The sequence below is a fragment of the Danio rerio genome, chromosome 6 (assembly GCF_052040795.2).
Source record: "Danio rerio strain M-AB ecotype USA chromosome 6, GRCz13ab, whole genome shotgun sequence".
NCBI classification, from domain to species: domain Eukaryota; kingdom Metazoa; phylum Chordata; class Actinopteri; order Cypriniformes; family Danionidae; genus Danio; species Danio rerio.
Window position 1 is genome coordinate 8,580,399 of NC_141026.1, and position 26,171 is coordinate 8,606,569.

At 37.6% G+C, this 26,171-nt stretch overlaps 3 protein-coding genes and 4 non-coding genes across 12 annotated transcripts in view; 1 reads left to right on the top strand and 6 right to left on the bottom strand.

Moving 5' to 3' along the window:
• Positions 1-70: 70 nt before the first annotated feature.
• On the top strand, positions 71-143 carry trnar-ccu (transfer RNA arginine (anticodon CCU)). The gene has a single exon. It is a non-coding gene; the product is annotated as a tRNA-Arg (tRNA).
• A 1,733-nt stretch (positions 144-1,876) lies between these two features.
• rpsa (ribosomal protein SA) lies at positions 1,877-8,819 on the bottom strand. 3 transcript variants are annotated; one of them, XR_015492622.1, is made up of 8 exons: positions 8,774-8,819; positions 6,450-6,621; positions 5,779-5,897; positions 4,380-4,625; positions 3,351-3,939; positions 2,549-3,218; positions 2,143-2,178; positions 1,877-2,026 (listed from the first exon to the last, which is right to left on the bottom strand). XR_015492622.1 is itself a non-coding variant. In NM_201052.1 (8 exon segments), coding segments are annotated over 7 exon segments (927 nt in total). In that variant the 5' UTR covers positions 6,583-6,621; positions 8,774-8,819; the 3' UTR covers positions 1,877-1,931.
• On the bottom strand, positions 5,572-5,710 carry LOC137496038 (small nucleolar RNA SNORA62/SNORA6 family). The gene has a single exon (XR_015494459.1). It is a non-coding gene; the product is annotated as a small nucleolar RNA SNORA62/SNORA6 family (small nucleolar RNA).
• LOC137496037 (small nucleolar RNA SNORA62/SNORA6 family) lies at positions 6,209-6,350 on the bottom strand. Its single transcript, XR_015494458.1, has one exon. It is a non-coding gene; the product is annotated as a small nucleolar RNA SNORA62/SNORA6 family (small nucleolar RNA).
• On the bottom strand, positions 6,697-6,838 carry LOC137496039 (small nucleolar RNA SNORA62/SNORA6 family). The gene has a single exon (XR_015494460.1). It is a non-coding gene; the product is annotated as a small nucleolar RNA SNORA62/SNORA6 family (small nucleolar RNA).
• A 953-nt stretch (positions 8,820-9,772) lies between the features above and the next one.
• slc25a38b (solute carrier family 25 member 38b) lies at positions 9,773-23,577 on the bottom strand. 2 transcript variants are annotated; one of them, XM_087256033.1, is made up of 10 exons: positions 23,388-23,577; positions 22,959-23,042; positions 22,727-22,821; positions 21,662-21,739; positions 18,940-19,064; positions 16,836-16,920; positions 15,172-15,351; positions 14,907-15,075; positions 14,662-14,828; positions 9,773-12,493 (listed from the first exon to the last, which is right to left on the bottom strand). In XM_087256033.1, the coding sequence occupies exons 4-10, from the start codon at positions 21,710-21,712 to the stop codon at positions 12,371-12,373; spliced, it is 900 nt and encodes a 299-aa protein (XP_087112159.1). In that variant the 5' UTR covers positions 21,713-21,739; positions 22,727-22,821; positions 22,959-23,042; positions 23,388-23,577; the 3' UTR covers positions 9,773-12,370. The 2 variants fall into 2 exon arrangements, with proteins under 2 accessions (XP_087112159.1, NP_001189387.1); NM_001202458.2 differs by lacking the exon at positions 21,662-21,739 and having other exon boundaries at positions 11,790-12,493.
• Positions 23,578-24,378: 801 nt separating this feature from the next.
• myh9a (myosin, heavy chain 9a, non-muscle) overlaps positions 24,379-26,171 on the bottom strand; it is a 39,877-nt gene continuing 38,084 nt past the window's right edge. For all 3 annotated transcript variants that reach the window (XM_087255058.1, XM_087255057.1, NM_001098177.3), the window contains 1 exon segment: positions 24,379-25,433. In XM_087255058.1, coding sequence (XP_087111184.1) covers positions 25,325-25,433 — 109 coding nt within the window. In that variant the 3' untranslated portion in view covers positions 24,379-25,324.

The following is a 26,171-nucleotide window of genomic DNA, read 5'->3' on the forward strand; positions in this document are numbered from 1 at the left end:
ATCTGGAAATAACTGAGATTTCAGACAAAAGGATCACATAGATAGGTTTTACATTATCACTCTCATCACAGCCCCAGTGGCCTAATGGATAAGGCACTGGCCTCCTAAGCCAGGGATTGTGGGTTCGAGTCCCATCTGGGGTGGATCGTTTTCATTGAATCGCGAGAGCAAAAGGAAAAACTTTCATCACTCACAATAAGGTCATAAAAAAAGAATAACAGTGTTTAATTACAAACCAAAAGCAGACATTCTAGATTGAAGGATAATCTTGATTTCTATCAGTGGTTTTCTGTTAAAAAGGTTTTTTTCCCTTAACATAGACTGCATGGTATGAAGCCTGGATGAGCAACCAATTCTTTCTATAATAAAAGCTGCTCTTTGGAACCATTTATATGCAAAATGTTAAGCAGCACTAGAATAGTAAGCATTTCCAGAAGATGACTAAAATGAAGCCTCATTACTGTTGCTGCTTACAAGTAGTGAAAACTAGGATTTGGTAATTAGAGAACAGTGGTTTTCTAAAAAAAAAAAAAAAAATAAGGATATTCTAGAATAAGAGATCCTTGGACCAATTACTTCAGACAAAGAACGGTTTGTTTGATGAACTGACTATATATACAGGATCTTACCAGAATCCAAAAAGCTCAAATGCACTTGATCTTAAGTACTGTTTGAAATGGTAGCTACTTGTATTTAGATCTTTTTTTAAAAATGATGCCAAACGCAAAAGAAACTAAGTGAATTGGTATGACGTAAAACTGTCAACAGTAACAGGAGTGAAATATTGTCTCTCAATAGGTTTTTTTTACATAAATCAGAAACTTTAAGATTAAAATCTGTTTTCAATGTAAAAGCAGCATTACAGACAGTCTTACCCACTGCTATCAGTCAATGCAATGCATTAGTGCCATCTTTTCAGCAGCTAGTTCATGAAGAATGCTTCCCAGAGATCATTGTAAGAAAAATGTATTAAAATACAAAACTGTACCGTGTGCTCTATAATCCAATAAAGCGCTCTAAATAACCAAATGAAAAATGTCAAGAAATCAGGGTTTCTGCAGGTTTATTCGTCAAATTTAGAACCTTTTTAAGACCATTATGAATTCAATTTTAGACTTGTACAAGGACCACTAATTTTTAATAGCCTGGTTGGTTGTGAATAAATATAAATGCAATTATGTCTTAGCGACATGTTAAAATAAAATAAAAACTCGTTTCAAAACAATACTAATGTTTTTTAAATGACAAGTTTAACATCGTAAAAAGCTTATTTAAAATGGAGACAATGACAATCAAATATACATATGTTGGCTTTTGCTCCAAACTGAGTAATGTTTCATTTAAAGTATTGCTCCGTTATTATCATGAGGAAGTGCAATTGTTTTTAGTTCTTTAATTTAATTTAGAGAAATTACTGTAAAAAAGTCAAACAGCTATTGTAAATTGAAATTCTTTGCAATAATTTTTTTTTAAACATATATAAAAATAAAATATATATCTCAAAGGGTTGAGATGGATTGTTGTTGACTGCATTGATGTCAGCTCAATTGGGAACCTTTACTTGGACAGAGAAAAATTTAGACCCGTTTAAAATGATTTAAGGCCTACAAGACAATATTTCAGTAAATTTAAGACTTTAAGGCCTAAAATTGTTAGTGAAGTTTCAGACTTTAAGACCCCGCAGGAACCCTGAAAAATGCAGAAGTATTTATGCATTGTACTATAAAAAACAAAACAAACATGCTTTTATATGCAAATATGACAGAAACTTTAGGAGCTACAGATCTCTTTTGATGCGACTTATTCACTGCTGCAGGTAATATTACAGCACAGATTCCACTACTAAAGATGTTCAATTAATGCAAAAGAGGCAAAATTTAGACAAATCAAATTTATTGATTTCCAAGCATCACACCAGGCTAACGCTTCACTTAAGACCAGTCTGCGGTGGCTCCGCCCCAGTCTCCGGCCTGAGCTGTGGGAGCAGCTGACCAATCCTCAGTGGCAGGCTGAGCGCTCCAGTCCTCTGTTGAAGACAATGACACATTCAGTCATGAATGACAGCCAGTTTCACACGACTTTTGTGCAGTTCATGTTGCTACACTCTTACTACATCGCAGAACGTCAGAAAATGTTGCTTACCTGCATACACCTCAGCAGGCGCAGGCTTGCCAGGAGCTGAAGGTAAGAAAAGTTGGTCATTAGTGGTAATCTGTGTAATGCCATGTCAGTAGCATCGGCTACATTCATGGCAACACTTGCACTAAATATTCAATAGATAATTCACAATCATAACCATTTAACCATTCATTGAACGATTAATATACAAAACTCATAAAAAGATATTTCAGTTTGATCAATTATAAATCTTTTAAAATTCATTAGAGTTTAACAATAAAACTATACACAAACTATGAGAGTAGCATCACACATACTGTGGTGGGCAAACCATGGCTTTCTGTTCAGTCTGAATATCTTTACAGCCCTAGAGTTCATGCAAAACAGTTCATTTTCCCATCCTCATATCTGGAGAAATAAGTCTGCTTACCCTCAATGCCAGCTGGGAACTGCTGGATGGGCACGGATGGAACCTGGACACCTTCAGACCAGTCAGCAACCTCAGGCTGGTTGAAGTCGGGCACAGGGGCGGTCCATTCACCCTGGAACTCCTCCTTGCCAACAGCCTTCTCAGCAGCGGCCTGCTCTTCCTTCTCAATCTGGAGGTACAGCAGAAAACCAGTGACAATGAGCACACAGTCTAGATACAATATAATTATAGCTGTCTAACACACTGAATTGACTCGAATGGTGTCCACTTAGGAAAAGAAAGGCACATTTAGAAATTCTATAATTCACATTTAATTTCAAGCCTTTAAGATACAAATTAATGAAATTTCTGACAATACTCATTAAACATGTCAAAATAATGCTGTGCACTGGGCTTCGTGCTCGTGATGGAATTATCAGCAAATGGCTTAGAAAATGACTAAAGTGGTCTTAGCAGCTAAAGGAATTCCTCAAATTTTGACAAAACTGGTCCTAAAAATGCAGTTTTATGACACAATTTACAGACACAAGTGAGATGGGTTTACAGGCACTGTGTCCTATTCAATAAATGCTCATGAGTCAGTCTAGTACGGCCTACAATACCCCTTGTACATTTCCCACCATAGGATTCACTTGTAATTGGTTTAAGCATTCTTTCATTTAGATCAGGGCTGCCCAAACTTTTTCATATGAAGGGCCAAAAACCAGACTTGATTGAGGGCAGTGGGCTGAAGGTTTATATGCCAAACGTTATTAAAGTTGCCATTGGTGATTTCCTAATTTATTTATTATTTAAAAATTACCAGAAAACACTGTTTTATATTAACTAATGCAGTATATATTTTTACATTTATAATGAACTTAAGAGTAAAAAAATCCAATTGATGACAGAATTGAGATACACTAGTCAAGCTGCACCTATTGTCTGCCTTGATTTGCACTCCTATATCTTCTTCATAGTCCTCTATCCACTTAGTGACAGTATTTATATTTTTTAAAAATCTGTTTACAGCATTTAAAATAAACATTTTCATATTTGTCTGCTTTTTTTTGTAGCTCAGAAAAAAATGGTTATGTTAAATTAAAAACTATGATCTCAACAACCCTCCCGATCATTCTCACTCTCTTCTCATGTGGGATGAAGGGCCAAATCAAAGGTTACCATGGGTAAAAAGGTTACCCTGTGGGCCCTACTTTTATACTTCTCTGATTTAGATGGTGTTTATCAGTTTGTTTGCACTAAGTTTAAGTGAGGGATCATACCTCCTCAGGATCTCTGTAGAAGTACAGATCAGGCATGACCTCCCATGGGTGCTCTCTGGAGATGGTGCCTCTCATCCTCAGCACCTCCCTGGCCAACATCCACCACATCAGACCCACTGAGTGGGGACCCTATGACACAAAGCATTACACTTTCAAATGTTTTCAAGACTTTCATCCAAATCGACATGCAATTGATTTCAGCTAAGGTCAAAATTATAAGCCTCTCCTGCAAATTATTTTCCTCTACAGAACCACTGTTATACAATAACTTGCCTAATTAACCTAATTAAGCTTTTAAATTGCACTTTAAGTACTTAATTTATCTAGTAAAGTATGATGCACCGTCATCAAAGCAAAGATAAAATAAATCAGCTATTATAAATGAGTTATTAAAAATATTGTTGAGAAATGTGCTGAAAAAATGTCCTTGCAAAATATTCACAAAAAATACAGGAGGGCTAAGAAATATGAACAACTAAATATAATGCATTTAAAAAAAACATAGATATGCCTACAGTTTCAGCTACAAGCGGATCAAACTTCATCTGAATTCAGTCTCTAAATCTTACCTTGTTGTTGCATGGGATGGCAATGTCGACGTATCTCAGAGGAGAGTCTGTGTTGCAGAGGGCAATGGTTGGGATGTTGACGTAAGAGGCTTCAGTCAGGGGCTGGTGGTCAGCGCGAGGATCAGTCACGATCAGGAGACGAGGCTCTCTGAAAGCAGCCTGAATCTGATTGGTGAAGGTTCCAGGAGTGAAACGACCAGCGAAGGTGGTCGAGCCAGTGGCAGAGGCAAACTTCAGCACAGCTCTCTAACAGGGAGAAAGCAGTGACAATTAACATCACTGAAGACACAGGCAGTCAGGGCTGCTCGATTATGGAAAAAATCATAATCACGATTACTTTGGTCATAATTGTAATCACGATTATTCAAAACAATTATCAGTCTAAATTCAAGTCAAAATTATTCGCCCTTCTGTTCATTCAAGCTGAATACTAGTGTCTTGAAGAATATCTAGTAAAATATAATGTGCTGTCATCATGGCAGAGATAAAATAAATCAGTTATTAGAAATGTTATTTAATCTGTTGTGTTTAAACTGTGCTTTAAGCATCTTCACTGTAAGAAAAACTTTAGCTACAAAAGTCCTTCAATCAAGTGCAGTGAGGGATTTTCTCCTTTTGTTTGATTAATAATCATAATAACAGGCGGCAGCAGGATAGTGTGTGCTGTCACTTTAAAAATATTGCGGTTCGGATATGGTTTCTCTTTCACATCTTTTGATTCGCAACATGTTTATTACACAAATGAGGGTTAATATAAATGATGACTAAACACCACGCTCTGACACAAATGTGCATGTACTTGACCATTAAAGCGCTCTCATTAAGATGGCGTTAGATGTTTGTGCTCTGCTCGTCTCTGAGCTTGTCTGAGGATTAGCGAAGCGCGCGCACAACACATGCTCTTTCGCGCCAATAAAATATGAATGATTCGAGCGTACATCAATGAATTTTGCACATCCTGGCTTCAAAAGTTACATTGCAGTACAGGCTTTTGGTCATTTTCACATGGAACTGAGCTTTGCAGAGCGACAAAAGTGTACAACTGGAAAGGGGCGGTATATGATGCAATAATTGTTTATCTCGATTAATGGTTTTTCATAATCGTTAGAAGCCAAAATCGAAATGGATTTTCGATTAGTTGCACAGCCCAACAGGCAGTCATGATAATGATTTAAAATACATAAAGCGAAGACATTGTGGCTCAGGTTACTATCAAACCCCAGTCATGGGGCAAAGCCCTCATGGTGTTAGCGAAATCCCGGCCGAGTTACTATAGCACACTTCCGACACTCAAACACTGACAACAGTGTTGAGTTTTAATAGTGTGCATGTCTATTTTAAAAGATAACAAATAAAAATCTGTTTTAAAAAATATTGCAGCTGGTTGAGAGTGAATTACCTGGCCAGTGTTTCTGGAGGAGATAACGCAAACATCAGCTGGATTCTCGATGGCAACAATGGCACGAGCAGCCAACAGCAGCTTCTCCCAGGTCTTTTTAAGGTTGATGATGTACACGCCTGCAGAAATACAATTAGAGCAGGAATTCACAAACTGTCTCTCTGATCTCTTTCAGAAAGTTCTTCAAGTATCCCCCTGGCATCTTAATTAAAAATTTCCAACATTGTAACATTCTCATGGTTCCCTAAAAGCAGGCAAAAATTTCTAAATGATTCCAGGACTAGAATTAGTGCCATTCAAAAGGTTCAGGACTTTAATGAAAGGTTCTGATCCACTTCAATTGTTCCCAAGTGTGTGTATTATATAGCGAATGTTCTAATTTAACCTTGTAAATTAACTAACTAAAATGAGTTATATATGAATTTAGATCAAATGTAGCAAAGGTTGCTATCAAACTCCAGTCATGAGGCGCTTCAGCCCTACTGGTGTTAGCGAATACCTAGCCATGTTTATTTAGCACACTTCCGACACCCAAACACCAACATCAGTGCCAGGCTTTAACCGTGTGCATGTCTGCAGATTGAAGCTTACTAACTTGCTCCATTCATTTAGTCAAGTTAAAACAAAGGCGTTTCTCTGCAATTCCATCCGAGTCTTCCTGCACTTCTCACCGTCACTCTTTCTCTTGTAGACATACTGCTCCATCTGGAAGTCCAGGTTGGTTCCTCCCAGATGGGTTCCTGCGGCCAGGAACTTCAGCACATCCTCCTCCTTCATTTGAAGGACATCCAGACCTCCGGACATCGTGACCACTTTCCCTGCGTAACGAGTTTAGTGGAAAAGCTAAAGAAAAAAAAAAAGACACAGATGTGTAAGTTGGGAGTAAAATAAATGGGTGTTTGTAGGTTGAGTTGGGATAAATGTAGCTCAGGTTGCTATCAAACTCCAGTCAAGGGGCGTAACCGCCCTACTGGTGTTAGCGAAATCCCGGCTGAATCACTCTAGCACACTTCCGACACCTTAACACCAACATTAGTGTGAGGTTTTAACAGTGTGCGTGATGTTTACAGACTGAAGATTGATTTTGCATTCACTAAGTACATGAAGCCTTGTTTTTATTTGTACTACACTTACTGATCCAAACACAGATTAAAATGTATAAACAGGGTACAAAACATTTGAGCTTTAACAAATTCCAAAGATAAAAAAAAACTGCTATTGGTTTGCTGTTAGTGTAAATGTGAAGTCAAACGAACGAAGAAAAAAAATGAATAAATAAAAAACACGACCACAGTGAAGCAAACGCTCTGGCCGTTTAAAGAGGGAAAAAGGCTTTCCTATGTTTTCCAGTCTCCTTTAACTTTAAAGGAATAGTTCAACACAAATGAAAACTGTCATCATTTTCCAGGGTTTCTGCAGATTTCACCAAGTTGAATTTAAGACTTTAAGACATTATACATGAACAAAGGAAAATTAAAAACCTGTTTAAAAAGATTTAAGACCTACAACACAACATTTCAGTAGATTTAAGGCTTTAAGGCTAAAAAATTTTGTTTTTTGAGATTTAAGACCCCACAGATACTGTTCTCTCACTCCCGTTGGTTCAAAACTGTCTGTTTTTTTCCTTCTGATTTAAAAAATAAATAAATAAATTATATATATATATATATATATATATATATATATATATATATTTATTTTTTAAATCAGAAGGAAAAAAATATTATATATATATATATATATATATATATATATATATATATATATATATATATATATATATATACACACACACACACACACACACACACACTGAGCAACTTTGAGGGGAAAAACAGCCAGACATCCTTTTTTGTTCTTCTATGGATGTCAATTGCAGACTTTTTGTAACATTATTCAGAATACTGTTAGCGTGTTGTATATTAATAAAAAAAAAAGTTTAAGAGTAAATGGTGATAGTTTTTAGGATGACTATCCCTTTGATAAAGAAAAAAACATTGGTTTTCAAACTATCAGATTAATAAATGTCCCATTCATTAAATATATATATTAAAAAAAAAAAACGTGTAATGTGAAATTGTAACATTCTGCATTTTTATTGACTAGACTTCGAAACTACACATTTAAAAATGGACAAACATCAATATTAGGCTACTAAAAAGAATATACATCACTCTTGTGCATCAGCTTCACAAAGAAACTGTTTTTGCTACAACATTTTTAATGTTGTTAACCATTTTGGTTTAACGTTACACAAAGCAACATCGTGGTAAAAGTTTAGACGTTCTCCTTAATATAATTTTAAAAAATATTATTTGCGATTTCTGAAGTATGAAATAATATTAGCAACCAAAGACTGTCAAAGTACAACATCGTTTACAGTCAAATAAACAGTGCTAATGTTGCTTTCAGTCATACATGTTAATTCAGACCGAATATTATCCAGATAAACCTGGTAAATAATATAGGGACTATTAAATGAACAAATGTGCGAATATAAAAACTAACTATACTGTAACAGCAACAAATTAGCAGAATTTGCCAGTTTTCTTAGCTTGTAAAGAATCGCCTGATACCTTTAGGGAAATTACTTTATTAGAAACGAAACTTAAACTATTTACTTTGTTTCAAAATTGTCAACATGACCTGGAATATTACGCATTCTCGCTTTAATTAACTGAATAAATGCGAGTATGACTTATTACCAACTAATATCGCTAACGTTATACAATATAGAGACAACGTAAAACAAAACAATAGTGCTCATAAATTTTGGGTCTGACCACCGCGCGCGCTACTCTGACTGCAGCCGAACACGCGTTTCCTAGTGCGACATCACAAGTCAGGGATTAAGCCGTTATATTTCACGAGAACTGCCTTAAACTTCGCATTTAACATATCATCTGATGAAAACAGATTATTATAACCTTTATTATAAAAGGTCTGATAGACGTACACATCTAGAAATCATCAAATTTATAGAATTTCTGCTCACCACGAGACAACGCCGTATGGAGTTCTGCACCTCACGGCAAAAAGAGGGCGGGAAGAGGAAATGACGTACATTATATACTCGGGTGTTCACCAATGACTGTTGGGGGATTTTTTACTCGTTGCTTTTCTCATTTCTAATTCGATATTAAAATACTGACATCTGCTGGTGGAGAATTTCATACGTGGCAGTTGTGTTCAAAACATGTACCCTCACAGCAAGAAGGTCGCTAGTTCGAGCCTCGGTTGGGTTAAATGGCATTTCTATGTTCTCCCCGTGTTGCCGTTCGTTTCCTCTGGGTGCTCCAGTCTTCCCACAGTCCAAAGACACGCAGTGCAGATGAATTAGGTAAGCTAAAATGGTCTGTGTATGAGTGTAAATGAGTCTATGGGTGTTTTCCAGTGATGGGTTACAGCTGGAAGGGCATACGCTGTGTAAAACATGCTTGATGAGTTGGCGGTTCATTCCGCTGTGGCGACCCCTGATTAATAAAGGGACTGAGCCAAAAAGCTCATATTGTGGTTCATGTAAATAAAGGGCTCCTCGGCTCTTCAGAGACCGTGCAGCTTTTGATTTGTGTCTTTGCAGTGCTTCAGTCTGGTGTCCTCATATCCCCGAATCACACTCTGTCTGTCTGCATGTCAGATTGAGCCATCAGGCTGTCAGCTTTTGTGGCATCAGCAGCGCCGGCAGAGCGGAGAAAAACACAGAGGAAACACTATTTAGTGCCACTTGTTTTTGCCATTTTGAATTTTGTCTAAAACTTATATGATAAGTAGTCATCACTATGGAATGTTTGATCACAGTCTGTATTACTTACCACTGGAAAAAGTATAATGCTAACTTGGTTATGTGAAGCAGCTGGCAGCCTTGAATCACATAATTGCATCTGGTCTCCTTCCCAAAGATACAGCTTCTTTTGCATTATGGTTGTAGGCTTGCCTTCAATAAGTATTGGTTCATCGCAAACAGACCAAACTTGGGAGTGTATGACAACAATAATGTAGAAAACGGGGCAGATTTATTGACATATTCACATAGGCACGACATTTGCATGTGCAAACATTCTCACATACAGAAAAATACCAACAATAAATGGCCATAAGAAATACAGACAATACTGATTGTGTGAAGGCAAAGAACATCTCCACAGTACAGCACAAGAGCACAATGGCTTATATAGCAACATTTGACCAACACACACACACACACCCAAACAGGCCCGATTCAATCGACTTCACTGACTTTTAAAGTGCTTTGACAAACTATTTACATGTAGATTCAAAACTTGACATAAAACTAGTGTATCATTTGGCTCCACAAGTCTTTATTAATCTTAATATGGGTATTAAATTTATTTTGCCATATATAATCTGGGACAAGCCAATGCGATTCTAGACATTTTAAAACAGTTAATGGAATTTAATTTGTTATTATAACGAGCTGAGCACATCAACTTATTGAATTTAAATGGTCAAACACACTTGATGAAATATGATTATGGTATCTGCAGAAAAATAAAAACATTTAAGTTTTACTGGGATCAAAATTGTGCACAGCATAAACCCTTAGTGTATTTAAGTGGCAAAAAGCAAACTATATTCACAAGTATCACCAAGAGACAGAGAAAAGGGTGAATTTCATGAAATCATGCCCAGCACCTGCTTCGAATGTAATCACTTGATTGAATGGGCGTTATCAGATGATAGATATGGGCCAGTAGGGGCCTTCTGTGCCTACTAGTAGTCTCAGAAAGTTGTTACTATCCAAAATGCAAAGAACTATCACCAAGAGAAAGAGAAAAGGGTGAATTTCATGAAATCATGCCCAGCATCAGCTTCAAATTTTATCACTCAATTGATTGGGCGTTATCAGCTGATAGATATGGGCCAGTAGAGGCCTTCTGTGCCTACTGGTAGTCTGAGAAAGCTGTTACTATCCAAAATGCAAGGAACTATCACCAAGAGAAAAGGGTGAATTTCATAAAAAGCATATCCAGCATCCCCTTCAAATGTTATCACTTGATTGAATTGCCGTTATCAGCTGATAGATATGGGCCAGTAGGGGCCTTCTGTGCCTACTAGTAGGCTTAGAAAGCTGTTACTATCCATCCACATGGTTAATCAGCTATACTAATGGAGAAGACTCCAGATCCAGATCTGTTTTTACATTACTGTGATGGTTGGGTTTAGGGTTGGGGTAGAGGTAAACGTTAATAAAATACAATAATGGGAAATTTAATAAATAATATAAATAATTCTTAATGTGTATAATTCAGTCGTATGTGATCTATAGCTGATTAACCATGTGATTGGATGAGAACAACCTTCAGACCCTACCAGTAGGTGCAGAAGGTCTATATATATTAGCTGATCGAATCGGCTGTGCCTAGGTAATATTTAGCCCATAACATTTCCATTAAACTCTAATTATACTGCTTTTTAAGTTTTTTCTCAAAAGTTACATCGAAAATGGTTAAAAAATCTGAATAAATAGGGGTAGAACAACCAATATTACAATGTTCTACACAATTATTATCTCCTTAATTCATTTATGATCACATTATTATATATAATCACCTAAATTTATTGATTCGAGAAACATTGAAGGAGAAAATGTTCCTAAATACGATGAAAATAATCTCAAATGGGCCTCATTTCCCTTAACTATTGTACTGGTTCTGCATTTTTAAGAATAAACAACTATCCGTAGACATTTTTGACAGATTTCCTCAAATTCACCCTGATGGGTCATGCAGAGGTAACATTACACTGACGATACGATGGCATCTTAGCACGCTGATTACTACACAACGCAACAAAAGTCAATCAATATGATCCAAACGCACGAACAGCTCATGTAGTACTGTCACGTCTCCATGATATGTGCACAAGTCCTTTCCATTCCAAGCAGAGCACTACTTCTCTTATTTTTAAATAAATATGAAATGTTTCTCCAGGTCTAAAATCTTACAATGTCTTATTATGTACAAATCCTGGCTTTGTCTGTGCCCAGAAGCGCTCAAGAAAGTAAAACCCAGTGCACTGCAACACACTTAAAAATCCGTCCAGTCCTACAGCACTGGAGATCAGTAGCACAGCACAAATCATCTCATCGAGACGTGCATAATCATTCACAGCAGTGTGTGTTGGTGTCAGTTCGGTTTTCAGCCCTGGAGTAATTGGGTTTGATTGTCTGGGTGCTGGAGTACTGTGAGAATGTTTTTGTAATGCCCGCTAAACCTCATCCTCGAATAAAAAAAGGATGACAAGGTTTAAAAACGCTGCATAGGAGGGCATGTTATCTTATGAGAGGAGTGTTTCTTGTAAGAACGGCACATGGTTTAGCATTTCATTGGTTTTCCTCTGTCTCAATACACAGACAAACTCACAATGTGGCAATTGGGGAATGTCACTGTCAGAGGTGTCACTGGGTAAACACTCACTGCACTTGAAAACACAGACACACACACACTACCTGTAGCTCAGCCAACATTAGCTGCTAGTGTTTTTATCAACCCTTCACAGACGACAGATCGCCATCATGTGAAATGCCCTTGAAGCACAGTCTGAATGCACACATGAAGTGCAGCGGAGGTCTTTAGGACTTCAGGCCCATGCGTGCCATCAGCTGCTCGTACACAGTCCAGGCCATTGCAGCCATGAGGGTTCTCCTCAGAGAACGAGGAACTGCCCCGCGGAAGAACCCACTCAGGCCATGCTTCTACAATAAGACAGACAGAAAAAGAGTTATAATGATGATCTTTGAAATGCTGGCAACGTTCATATGAAAGAGGAATATTCAACTAAATCAAAAAGAAAACTGTAATGCGAAAAAGAAGACCTCTTTGAAGGCCATGTCCACACGAATATGTTTTCATTTAAAGCTGCAGTATGCAAGTTTGATACCCAGTCATTGCATTTCTGGATCAAAACACCCGCAAGCGCAGTTTGCCAGATTGAGGATTGACTGATTTAAGGCTGATTTAAATCGTGTTCAGTACAAAAGCAACGGCACGCAGTAGAAGGAATGTATTAAAAGGAGTTTTTGTTCTAACAACATCTGAAATTTCTACTGTAGAAACGGTTTCTATTTATCACAGGTGAACAACAGGATAAGCTGATCACCTCAGGTACACCTCATCTGCTTTATTCAGTGTTAAATGCTAATAATGTGAGTTTGAATGCCATTTTACATGCCATTTATTGCCAAACTACTGAAAGTAACAGCAGATAGTTCACCTCTGATCTTGAAAATAAAATAAACAGTTTGAAATTAAACTTTAGACTCAAAATCAACACATATTAGTGAATCAGCATGTACATTTAATAATGTTAGAGGTTTAATTTGTATTAATTAGATTATAAACCTTACCATTTAGTGAGTAAGTGCATATTCAGTGCTTCTGAATGGCTGTATTTAAATTTGTCGTGTTTCGTTTGGTGCAAACAGGCAAATTGCTTATCACTGCAAATCTCCTCACGTAGCGTGTTGTTAGGACATGCGATTACAATGTAATCTGCTCACCAAATGTTTATGATCGTAATATTTATATTATTTGCTAATTAATAACCTCATGTAGAACTCTGAATCTGCGTCTCATTTCGGGGTCTGCTATTGTCCACCGGAGGTCGCATTTCGGTCACGGATGCATGCTTTGAGAGCCTTCCTGACTGAATGAATGAATGAAATATGAGGTTTTCCACCAAGGCAACCTAGGGTGCTGAAATATGATTGGCTAAAGTGGCAGTGGGAGGGTTAAAAAAACCAAAACAAAGACAGCGTTCCGGCACATAACAGACATTTTTCAAAGCAGATTATCTGACTTCAGCATTGGTTTTCAGATAAACTAGAAAGTTCACTTAGCAGGTTTCATAAATATCTGCAAACATATGATGGTATTTTAATGCTTTAGAAGAATCAAAAACTTACATAAAGCACATTTAAAAAGTCTTATTTTTCTCTTCATTTTGAGCTTCCATCCCCACTAAGATGTCATTTAAGGCAACAAAAAAAAACTATATTTTTGAAAATACTCTCCCAATTTTAAACTGCAAAAACCAAGACTTTCAAGAACGACACATTTTTAGCCATGTGACAAATTCAGCTAAAATGGTGGAAGACATTGTACAGCAGTTGTTTTGGTTGCTCCATGTGTGAAGTTTGGACGACCAATCAGCAGTGAGGGTGTGTAACCTACCCACACAGAGAACAAAATTTAAAGTCTGCATGAACCGAAAGCTGCGACTGATTTTTTCTTCTTCTTCATATTGTGAAGCAGTTTCTAAAGAAACAGAATATCAAATGAGAAAACAGTGGGCGTGGCTTGTTTTTCTACTGCGAGCTGATTGGATGTAGAAAAGCAGGCATTACATTAGGGAAGATTGGGAAAATGGTTTGGGGAGAGTTATTACAAACCAATAAACACCTCCTCCTCACCATTTCTGTTTGTTGATAAAACAGACAGTTGAAGGGGCATGGTTAGGTCTGTTAGCCACGCCCAGTTACTAAGATATTTGTAATCTGACAATTTAACAAAGAAAAACAGTAAGTACATTTTCAGATTTCAATTAAAGATTAGAAAGGCAAACAATTTTATTTTTCTTAAAGACATGCACAGATGAATTGTTCACCACAAAACTAGCAATGTGAGCAAACAAAATCATATGGTTAGTTTTGATTCATTTGTATTTTACGCTGTCTTTGTTTAGTTTTAATCGCATTTCATTTTGTGTGTAAAAACAAAATGTGATAAATATTTGAAAAAAAAAATATTTTATGTTCGTAAGACAAGTCAAATTTGGCATAAACGCACTGTTTCTTTTTTTTGTGTAGATTTAAAAAAAATCAAAATGTATAAAGATAAAAACATTTCCCTCCATGATGCTTACAACATAAACATGGCGCATGGCGTCGCTGGTCTTGGGATACAGCGCCGGGCTCACTTGCATATGGGTTTTGATCACATCTGCTGGCTGAGTGGCAAGAGAAGCCAAAATCCCAGCCACCACACCGCAGCCAAAATTAACCAGTGGGGCAATGGATGACGAGCTGATTTCTGAGAAAGAGATAATGCATTATTAATTAATGAAACATCAACAGATTACATCACATTGATAACCCATCAGAAGCTCACCCTGTGGTAAAGCCTTCTTGGCCTGGCTATAAAACATGACGTAGATGCCAGAGAATGGGGCGTCTCTGAGCAGAGTCGCTGTGAGCCCGGAGTAAAGAGCCTTGGGACCCTCATTCTGGCACACACTTTTGAGAGCTCCAGCTACACTTATGTAATTGTACCTCCCGCTCTGAAATAAAACAAGCAAGAGGAAATAAACACAAAGATACAAGTGGTAAACATGCACTTTTAAATGTAAATGCAGCTTGTCTGTAAGATTCCTCACCTCAAAACGAGTCTTAATGACTGTGAAAGGTAGCATGGCTACACCTGCCACACAACGAGCCCCTGCTCCGAGCAAAACCGCCTCCCCAGCGCTTGGGGACCCTTCCTGGAAATAATGCTGCTTCAGTGAGTAAAATGTGCTGAAGTAGATTCCTACACCAGGGATACAGCGCATGAATGACTGCAGGACAGAAAAACAGGGAGAATATTAACCAATTTCAATACGAAGTCTAAACCAATCACATCTAAATCAGCCAATCACAGCACCAACTTAATGCATTTAGGCATGGAGAGATCAAGACATGCTGTTGCAGTTAAAACAAAGCATCAAATGGAGAGGATTGGTCATTTTAGCGCCTTTGAATGTGGCACTGTTGTTGGTGCTAAACAGGCGGTTTAGTAGAGTTATTATGCACAAATATCTCTAGGGTTTACAGAGAATGGGCAAAAAAAGAAAGAAAAATATATTCAGCAAGCAGAAGTTTTGTGTGCAAAAACTGCCATAAAAGGTAAGAGGAGAATAGCAAAACACAATATATAATTCTGAACAGCACGGTGGCTCAGTGGTTAGCTCTGTTGCCTCACAGCAAAAAGGTCGCTGGTTTGAGTCCCGGCTGGGTCAGTTGGCATTTCTGTGTGAAGTTTGAATGTTCTCCCTGTGTTGGCATGGGTTTCCTCCGGGTGCTCCGGTTTCCCCCAGAATCTAAAGATGTGCACTATAGGTGAATTGAATAAACTAAATTGGCCATAGTGTATGACTGTTTTCCAGTACTGGGTTGCAGCTGGAAGAGCATCCGCTGCATAAAACATATGCTGGAATACTTGGCAATCCATTCAGCTGTGGCAGCCCCTGATAAATAATGGACTAAGCCAAAGGAAAATGAACATATAATTCTCACCACTAGAGGGTGCTTAATTACAACAAACAAAGACGCTGTCACTGAGTATGGAATCATGGAAGTTGTTGTCTTCATTGCATCATATGGAATGCTCAAAACGTCATATGGTGTGAACTATTTTAAGTAAATAAATGTGATGCTTTTGAAATGACAACAAGCTGTCAAGATCGGTGCAGTAAATACATAGAGAACTTTTAAACAAATGTTATTGGAAGGAAAATAATTAAAACATTATGGTAAATAGAGTTAAAAATTACGTTTTAAATAATAAGTTTAAAGTTTTATTGGTGATTGTATGGGTTTTGGCCAGACTGAGTAGCAATGCACAAACAAAGTAAAATTAAGACATAAACATTTAAGACCTACAACACAATATTTCAGTAAATTTAAGACATTTAGATTCTGCAAAAACCCTGGTTTTAAAACGATAATGGCCTCTTTTGCATTTTTAAAACACTATTTTCGGGTCTCGAAAACTCCAGGGAGGTGCGGCATAAGGTGTAACCAAAGCAAAAGTTATGCCTTTATAAAACTAAAATGTATTAGTGTAAACGAAGCCATAGACCCCTCTAAAAGGCAAAATGGGGGTTAATGTGTAACAAAATAATAGTGGGTTTGTTTTCTAATAAAAAAAGAGGAAAACATACAGTAAAGCATTATTACCACATTACATGTCATCTACTAAACAAAGGTTCAAATTAAATGTAGACTCCATATCTGAGATCAGATCACTAGTACTGTCGTGATATCAAACACAGAGACTCACTGGTGAAACCCCCTTCCACAGACCAAGCAGCTTTTCTGTGCGGATCACGTTGAAAAGGACTGTAATCATCCCCACTTTCGGAGCACTGGGAGACAAAGACAGAAATAGAAACGGTCATGGCAAACACGGGCAGAGAGGCAAAGAACGACACGCATGGAGCCAAAAACCTTTGCATTTCGATGGCAAGCTGAGCATATGAGCACACACACACGATTTGACATGGGGGTATAACGTTATTCTCTGCAAGGCTGAGAGAGGCAGACAATTTAATAATAGAGGACGACACTCCCACACAGCATACAGAGAGGGCACGGTTATATAAACACAGACACATACAATGACACTCACAAGTGTTTTGCCAAAAAAGAAAAGAGGAATAAACCCTCACAGTCACCACAACAACCAGAAGGCAAGCAAAACACAGTGTAAAACCAGTGAAAAAAGGTGGATTTTTCAGATCATATTACCTTTAGAATTTATAAGAACAAGATTTTCTATATATTGTAAATTTCAGTTGCGTGTTTATATGTAAAACTCATTGTAATAATGCTTGCGTTCTGATTTGCTGAATAGCTTTTATTGTGTCACTCTGGATTGTTGTGATTCTGCTAAATGGCTGAAGATGTGCTGGTAGTTTTAATGCATTACTATGCTGCTTCTTAGTTGTTGCTACAATATTTTTTATTTATTTATAGGTTTTGTTATCCCAACCAAGCATCCCAGTTACTTTTACTTAAAATGGCCAACTTTCAGAACGCCTACACAAAAAACACTAGTAATTAGAAGCTTTCGCATCTAGGCCCTGGCCATGGGCCGGAATAAGATTTTGAAGGTATGATAACCTTGGATAAAATTATCACTTTTTTACATTACTGTGATTGCTGCTCTAAAATATATTACTTTTAAATGTCTGGGTAAAAATCTAAAACTTTTTTTTCCCTTCGAACACAATATATTTTATTTTGAGAAACATTTAAAATATTTTGGAACAGTAAACATGTCAGACTAAATAATTCACATGAATCATTGACTTATACTGTCTTCATTAATTTCAAACACACAGATCTCTTCACAATCTAAAATGGCATCTTGGATATCTTTTCTGCTGGAGATACTGTTAAACTTACATATACTGTAGGAACAGTATAGCAAAAAATGTTAGCATTTAAAACCTTGACTTTTTCAAACCGTGGTATACCTTCAAAACGGTTATCGTCCCATGCCTATTCACACCTGATAGATATAAGAACTAAAGAACTTACTAAAATTAGCCGTCAAGTCGGCGCACTGAGAACTTAATTTCCCCCTGGACCATTTTCCTAGTTACATTTCTTCCATCACTAAAAAAAACGATGGCAGCATCAAGCATGATATTCAGCAAAATAAACAATTGGTGGACTGCATGACTGGAGCTTGTTTTCATTGTGTTGTAAAAACAGATTTGAAGAAAGCTAAAAGTTGTAATACCTGCTTTTTTGATAACAAATTTAGCTGTAGAGCCCAAATTTAGGAACTTAAAAGGTGCAGTAGGTGATTGTCTTCAGAAACATTTTTGTTGTGCTGGTTGAAAGTGTTCACATTCCAATAGTACTGATTATAGAGTAAATGATCTAAATGTATTTATATGTATTAAACTAAAACAAAAAAAATGTTCATCCAATTAAATATTGTCGGACTGACAAATAACTCGACATGTATCTCAAACTGTCTGTCAAAACATTTAAATGTGAATTTCTGCACAGCCTCTTTAAGCAGACAGCTACGTCACTCGCGCGCACACATACCGCTGACAGAGAGACGTCATCCAGCAAACTCTGCATCAACCTGAATTTCTTTCTGAAAGACCAGCGTGGCCTTGCATGCATGAAAAGAAAGATTGTTTCTAAAAGAAAACTGAAAATTGGTCGCGCGACAACAGTTTTATGCAGTCGCACAAATGCTCCCAAGTATATTTTGAGGGCCACAGATAAAATTTTGGGTGCATATGAGACCAAAGCAGTCGCAATGTTGAGACCTGTAATACCAGAAAAAGATCAAGACCGTTTATCTGCAGGCTTTTGTCTAGACAGGGCCACAGCAGGCATGTCTGTTGGTGGCGTCTCACCCTGGGTGCATGTTATTCTGCAAGGTCTGTAGTCTTGTCTTCACCAGATCCAGCGGCTGGAAGAGCAGAGTGGAGCAGGTGCCGCTGAGAGAGCCGCACATGAAGGCCTTCAGGGCAGGATGAGCCTGAGAGGACAAACCGAGAAGACAGAAACTGAGAAAACAAGGATTGATGAAGGCGGCAAAGGTTAACAGGAGCAAGCAGTATGAATAGATAGATACAAAATATGGAGTGACAGCAGAGGAGAAGACAAATTACTGTGAAAAGAATAAGGAGATGATGAGACTACAGTGCAAACAGCACTTTAAAGGGGTCATTTTAAAAACAGATGTACCAGTTATAAGTCCATTTGTATTTCTAGCACCAAAATAGGTTAAAGATTTCCACACTCACTCTCTGAGCCATTGAACCAAACCATCTGTTTTTGCCACTGCAAGAATAGAGACGAAGGGACTAATTTCTAAACAATATGGGTGGGATATTTTGTACAAATTTTGATCCTTATTTACAAGCTTATTTTGAGTGTAGCTCATTTGTATAGTCCAGTTTCTGGCCCAGGTATACTTCCTTTTCCACGTTCTGCTGTCTCATGAAAAAACTGTACCCATGCAGCTTTCATATCGTACTCAATGGGGGCATTTGACACATGTGCAGTGCCACCAGGTGACTGTGTTCTGTTTGAACTTTCACCTCGCTTCTGCACATGTATTGCCTGCATGGACTGAAATCTGCATGTGCATGAATTGTCACAGAATGTGGTTGGCTGAAGTATACTTTGGACTTTATAATATCATTTTTGCTAACTAATGAAAGAAATCTCAAACCTAAATCTGTAAATCATACACTGAACAACTTGTAGGTTGTTATAATACAAAGTTGGGGCAAATATAGACAAACCCAATGCATTTGCTTTTCAATTAAAGGGGTTGTCCACTAACAAATCATATTTAAACTTTAGTTCTCAAAGTTCAATGCAAAGGGAGACGTTAACTTTTACAGTTAGCTTAGCTAAGCCTACAGCGAAAGAAGTTTGGGGACTACAAAAAAAAAAAAATACAAAAAAAACATCTGGGCAAGTAAGATTGCAATCGCTTCAGGTTAAGCACATTCACCATGCACATACACTCTGCACAACAAAGAGGCGTGGCCAGAGGTGCTGTATTGTAGCAGAGAAAGCTAAAATGGCATCCAAACGATGCTATTTCCACAGAGCTCATTCTGTTTCTGTATTTGGGCTTCCAAAGAGAAAAGTGCTTACAGTTTAATTATAATTATGTTACAGAGAATTATAAAAAAATATATAGCTAGCATTTGACAAAGGACCTCTTCCAGTTCAGTGCTGGATTCGGCTAAAAGTTCCTCCAACCGATGAAGTTGTAGATTGTGAGCCACAACCTGTAAGTATCTTTATTTGTTAAAATTGATTAATACATGCAAATTTTCTAGCATTAAAGGTAGGTTGTAGTGAGGATGTGAACAACAGGAAATACTGTTTGGCATCACTAACAATTTATCTACAAATTCATATACATGTTAGCAGAGTAGCTTATATATATATATATATATATATATATATATATATATATATATATATATATATATATATATATATATATGAAATCAAAGTAAGATATATAAAAATAACGGGATTTTTTACAAATGAAGCATGAGCACACAACGTTTTGCATCTTATAAACACAACCAAGCCTTAAAAATACACTGTGGACCACCCCTTTAAATTTAAACGACCCATTTTAACCCAGTGGTTGGTTTGTTTGTATTTTTTCCAAAGTAGGGTTATGACAACCCAGCATTTCTTTAGAGTGTGCAGAACAATGTTTCAGTTTGATCCAAACCAGTAACTCGTCTTTATAGACTAACGGTGTATAATTTAATTTACAAAATAAATGCAAACATTCATTTAGCATTTTACAGTTGGACTAAGTCCATATTCAAGTGAATGTAGCTCTATAATTAGAATAATATGCAAAACATAAAATTAAGCAATCTAGTCATAAAAAACAAATATAACCATTCTAAAATGAATGAAGATTAAAAATAAACCAAAACTTATAGGGCTGAAACAGACACACATTAGCTATGTCCACTTTCATGGATGGATGATGTTTTCAGCAATGCTCTGGTTTGACTAAATAGAGCACTTGAAAAGTTTTATTTCAAAACGGCAAAGAAAAATCCTGTTTTTCACATAATGCCCCCTTTAACAGGCTCGGCCACACAACTGCTTTCAATTTCCAACACAATGGTCACCATCAACTTCAGAAACACTGTAAATAAATACCACAGCGACCAACACTGACAACCCAGAAAAAAGGATATTCCATATTGTCCCACACTGAATATCCAATCCAGCATTTGGTGCTCTGTATGAACACCAAACCTTACAACACACTGCCATTTGCATATGCGGATATATGCAAATGAATAACAACAAATTAAGTGTGAATGACCACTTAAACAAGTACTTCAACACGGATTGACCATAATAGAGAATCACACACTGACACTGTCAGCACCATCACACACTCGCTGACATGCACATCAAGGCTCCAACGCTGCCGAAAGGCTCCTTAGAGCAGAGATTCATTTAGAAGCATGAAAACAGCTAGACAAGTGATGGGCAGACACACAAATCACATAAACACACACACACACACATACAAGAGGAACATACAGTAAGCCACTGACTAATCTGCCCTACCTTTCCCAGGCTGCTGGCAGATTTGGGCTGATGGTCCTTTTTCTCTTGCATCTCTCTTTCTCACTATTTCTGCTGCCGCTAACAGCACATGACAGTGTAAGCCCCCATTTCTCCCATCTCAAACACAATGCCCAGATATCTCTCTTCTCCCCCCACCACCCCCAGTAGGAGATTCAGCAGCTTAATCCACAAGCTTCCATGCTTGGCGATCTCAGCGCTGCTTTTCCACACTCCTTATCACTGCTTTACACCTAAACGCACATCCGTGGTCTCACTCTCCTCACTCCACCGGATCAAGTGCTTTCAGCACAGCGTGACTCATACAGTCGCCGTTGGCATATGTATATGTGCGTGAGCGTGTGCTTGTGTGGATGTGACAGAGGAAATGTGGGTCATTCATTGGATGCTTGTTTCTTAATATTTCAGTATAGGTTGAGCAGGGTTACACAACAAAGAAAGACTTTAAGATGATGTATGACGTTAAAATGGGTTATGTGCAGGGAAAAGTGACATCACGATGTACACACAATGTCTCAGACTTATCATTAAAACTAAAAAAATGAGACAAAAATTATGAGCTTTTGTTTATAACTTAATATGCAAGACTTTTTGTTTATTTACTACGCCACTGCCATTTAGGGGCTAAAAATGCATACATTAAAAACAGGTTTCTTAATGCATACATGCAGTGTTTTTAGTCATTTTTCTAAATCTGTAAATGTAGATTAATTTAACAACACTGTTTTCAAATGCATCAATGTAAATAAAAAAGTTAAACAATTCGGTGAATTCTGAATGAGTAGATTGTAAACGAGTGCTATTCTCATATCAGCATTAGTGTGTAAGAATTATATTGCAATATACATTTACCTCAGCCCAAACAACATTGACAGCCAGTCATGTTTCTTTCCCCAAAAGAGTGTTGCACATACGAGCATATGTTAATGTTTTATAATCAATCTCTGTGTAGATTTTAATGGAATTAGCATGACATTTAACTACTTATTCTGACAAGCCTGTTGAAACAACCTTCATTTAAAGAAAACTTAAAGAGCACAGACTCACCAGGGCAACTTCCATTGCAGAGGATGATGATGAAGTTTGCACAGAGGAAGAGCTCAACTCCCTCCTTTTAACCTCCTCTATGGCCGTTGTGCTGTCTGATACGTGAAAGAGAAATTGATACATCCCTGATTAAATCATTGCATATCTCGCAAAACTATCCACACAAACTGGTCGTGTATCAAAGCTGGGAAACGCGAGTCTGTCAGACTGACTTCAGTTAAATGTGAATTACCTGTTTGTTAAGGACCGAAGAGAAAGAGTGAATGAGGACTGATCTTCATCATGATTCTGGCTCTTTCTGTGACTCCACACGCAGCTATCAAGTGTACAAAAGAGAAAAGCGACTCATTTAAATACAGTAACAGCCGATTTAATTAAACATTGTATAAAAATGTTCAGCACGGCACTCAAAACGTCAAAAGAAAACACTAAAGCTGATCTGAGTAAAAGCTAATGCTAATTTCTATAGCACGCCGCGTTTATAATATTCTACTACTAACTGATTTTATATAGATTTGTGCTCAAATACAAAACTGTGAAGAAACACACAGAAAGCTTGAAAATGAGGCGATGCAACACGCGTCAGCTGATTCCTGTCAGTTTTAGCCGGTAAGGCTAACAGTCACCGTGACACCAACATAACCAACAAACATCAACTTACACACTATTGTTTCGTTTTCCAGTGTCTGAAACTGCGTATTGACGTTTCAAGCAGTTAATATGTGTTAAAGGCGCTGGGAAAATGCCGGTAAAAAGCAGATGTACGTTACAACAGTTTCAATATCACATTGCTCAGCGGAGAAGACCGTGAGCTGCGAGTTTGGAGTTACGCTTGCGCAGAAAAGTTCTGCGTAGTTTGCGTAACTGCAGTCTACTTTTTGCGTAGTCTCCAATCCAACGGGCAAAAACCGGTTTGAGCTCGATTATTCCAGCGTTGCCGGTGACACGTGCTCAGGGGAAAGACACTTGATGCGCGCGGCCCGGTGCCCCCCACTGGAACACAGAGGTAAATGTGTTTCCAACCCTGAAAAATTAAACTACATCTTATTTTTAATAAATCTTTACTATATACATTTGTGACATAAAATATAAACTCTAAATGTGCACATATAACTAAAGACTGGACTTCTTTAACGTTACTTGCGGAATATATATATATATATATATATATATATATATATATATATATATATATATATATAATACACAGATCACTATATATATTAAGCAAATTAGTATGAAGCAGTTAAACAGCTAGTCTTTAACAAAACACTGCAGTAATCTAGAAAAACAAAGAGGTAAAAACTCAGGGGGTAGGGGTCAACATAGTGGCTCAGTGGTTAGCACGGCAAGAAGGTCACTGGTTCGAGTCCCAGCTGGATTAGGCTTTTGTGTGTGAAGTTTGAAAGTTCTCCATGTGTTTGGATTGCTCTGGTTTCCCCCACAGTCCAAAGACATGCGCTATAGCTGAATTGAATAAACTAAATTGGACATAGTGGATGAGTGTGTGTGGATGCTGACTGGGTTGCAGCTGAAAGGGCATCTGCTGTGTAAAACATGTGGGGATAGGTTGGTGGTTCATTCTGCTATGGTGACTGACTGATAAATAAAGAAACTAAGCTGGAGAAAAATGAATGAATGAATCAACTGGGTACAAAAGACAAAGCTTTATTCAGATGCAATGGAACATGTGAAGTGAGAAATACATTTTCAATTGTTGCAAATACAGTAATTCCACTACCAATGCACAGAGTTTGACAATTTATAGGCATATCATGATTTCTTCTATCGAACTAAGGTGATTTCAAGAAAAATTGTGTATCATGCAGCAAATACTATTGGGATAAAAGCAGCACGTATGTAAATTCATGGAAAAGAACCAACAATAACAGTTTGAGTATAAATGTAAAAACTACAACCCACCACCTTAAGTGTGAAACTCCAAACATCATGAATGGATTAGAAACGGTTTGCAGTAAGTACACAAGTCCTGAGTGAGAACTCAAATCATTAACAATACCTTTAATAAAATTAAGGCAAACTGTCCAAAATAACTTTTAAAACGGGTGGAAAAGTGCAGTGAAACTACCAGGAAAAGGCTTATTGGTGCTGAAGTGCTCTTGAAACAAAACGGCTGCAAGATAAATCTCTTTGGCTGATTGTTGATATTTCTGCAAATCCTAGATTATGTAGTATTTCAAAAAGGTAATGTCTTTCCATTATAAAAAAATTATTTATTTTGAAAATGTATAAACACTTTGTCTCTCATGTGAAATATAAATAGCCGATATTTATTGAATGCATTGTAAGGCAGCTGTCAACAGGGTAAGGACAGAACAGGCCGAATGAAACATTTCAGCATCATTGCAAAGATAATTCTTGGTAATTGGCAAGATGAACACATTCCCAACCTTATACCTTTTTTTTTTTATTTATTAATGTTGAACACCAAGTGGTCCAATTAATAGTTTAACTCGTAATAGACTTTAAAACCTTGCAGGGAAAACCCCATTAAGTATACAGTTGTGTAAAAACAGAGGAGCATGATGGCTGATAGCAGGTCCTCATCTGGTATACCCAGGGGCTCAGCACTGAATTTTACTCAGGAGTTGGCTCGGACCCCTCACTCTTCAGGTCATTCTCATCATCACTTTCCACACCAGTGCGCCCAATAGCACGACGCACATTACCAGTGAAATCTCCACGCCTGGAACACACAAACACAAAAGACCTATATAAACACTAGCTGTGTGGACATTTATGAAGACTGTGCTTGTTGAAGTGCATCATTTTCAATAGATGATTTCAATAAAACCTGGTCGTGGGCACCCCCTACTGCCGACAACTAGAATATTTAAGGGGATATGACTGCTTACTCACCCGGCCACTTTATTAGGTACACATTGACTAGTACTGGGTTGGACCTCCTTTTGCCTTCAGAACTGCCTTAATACTTCATGGCATAGATTCAACAAGGTACTGGAAATAATCCTCAGAGATGTTGGTCCATACTGACATGATAGCATCATGCAGTTACTGCAGATTTGTCGGCTGCACATCCATGATTCGAATCTATGGGTCCATGCTTTCATGTTGTCGACACCAAATTCTGACCCTACCATCCGAATGTCGCAGCAGTAATCGAGACTCAGACCAGGCAAGGTTTCTCCAATCTTCTATCGTCCAATTTTGGTGAGCCTGTTTGAATTGTAGCCTCAGTTTCCTGTTCTTAGCTGACAGGAGAGGTACCCGGTGTGGTCTTCTGCTGCTGTAGCCCATGTTGTGCGTTTAGACATGCTCTTCTGCATGCCTCAATTGTAACAAGTGCTTATTTGAGTTACTGTTGCCTTTCTATCAGCTCGAACCATTCTGGTCCATTTTCTCTTTTTTGGACCATTCTCTGTAAACCCTTGAGATGGTTGTGCGTGGAAATACCATTACAAGC

Bases quoted from the DNA above. Each gene is read 5' to 3' on its own strand.
- slc25a38b (XM_087256033.1), bottom strand. From the start codon at position 21,712: ATGCAAGAGAAAAAGGACCATCAGCCCAAATCTGCCAGCAGCCTGGGA. The intron at 19,065-21,661 runs GTAGGGCAGATT...TTGTCCTCTCAG, and splicing joins CTGCCAGCAGCCTGGGAAAG to GCTCATCCTGCCCTGAAGGC. The intron at 14,829-14,906 runs GTGAGCTTCTGA...TCTCTTTCTCAG, and splicing joins CAAGAAGGCTTTACCACAGG to AAATCAGCTCGTCATCCATT.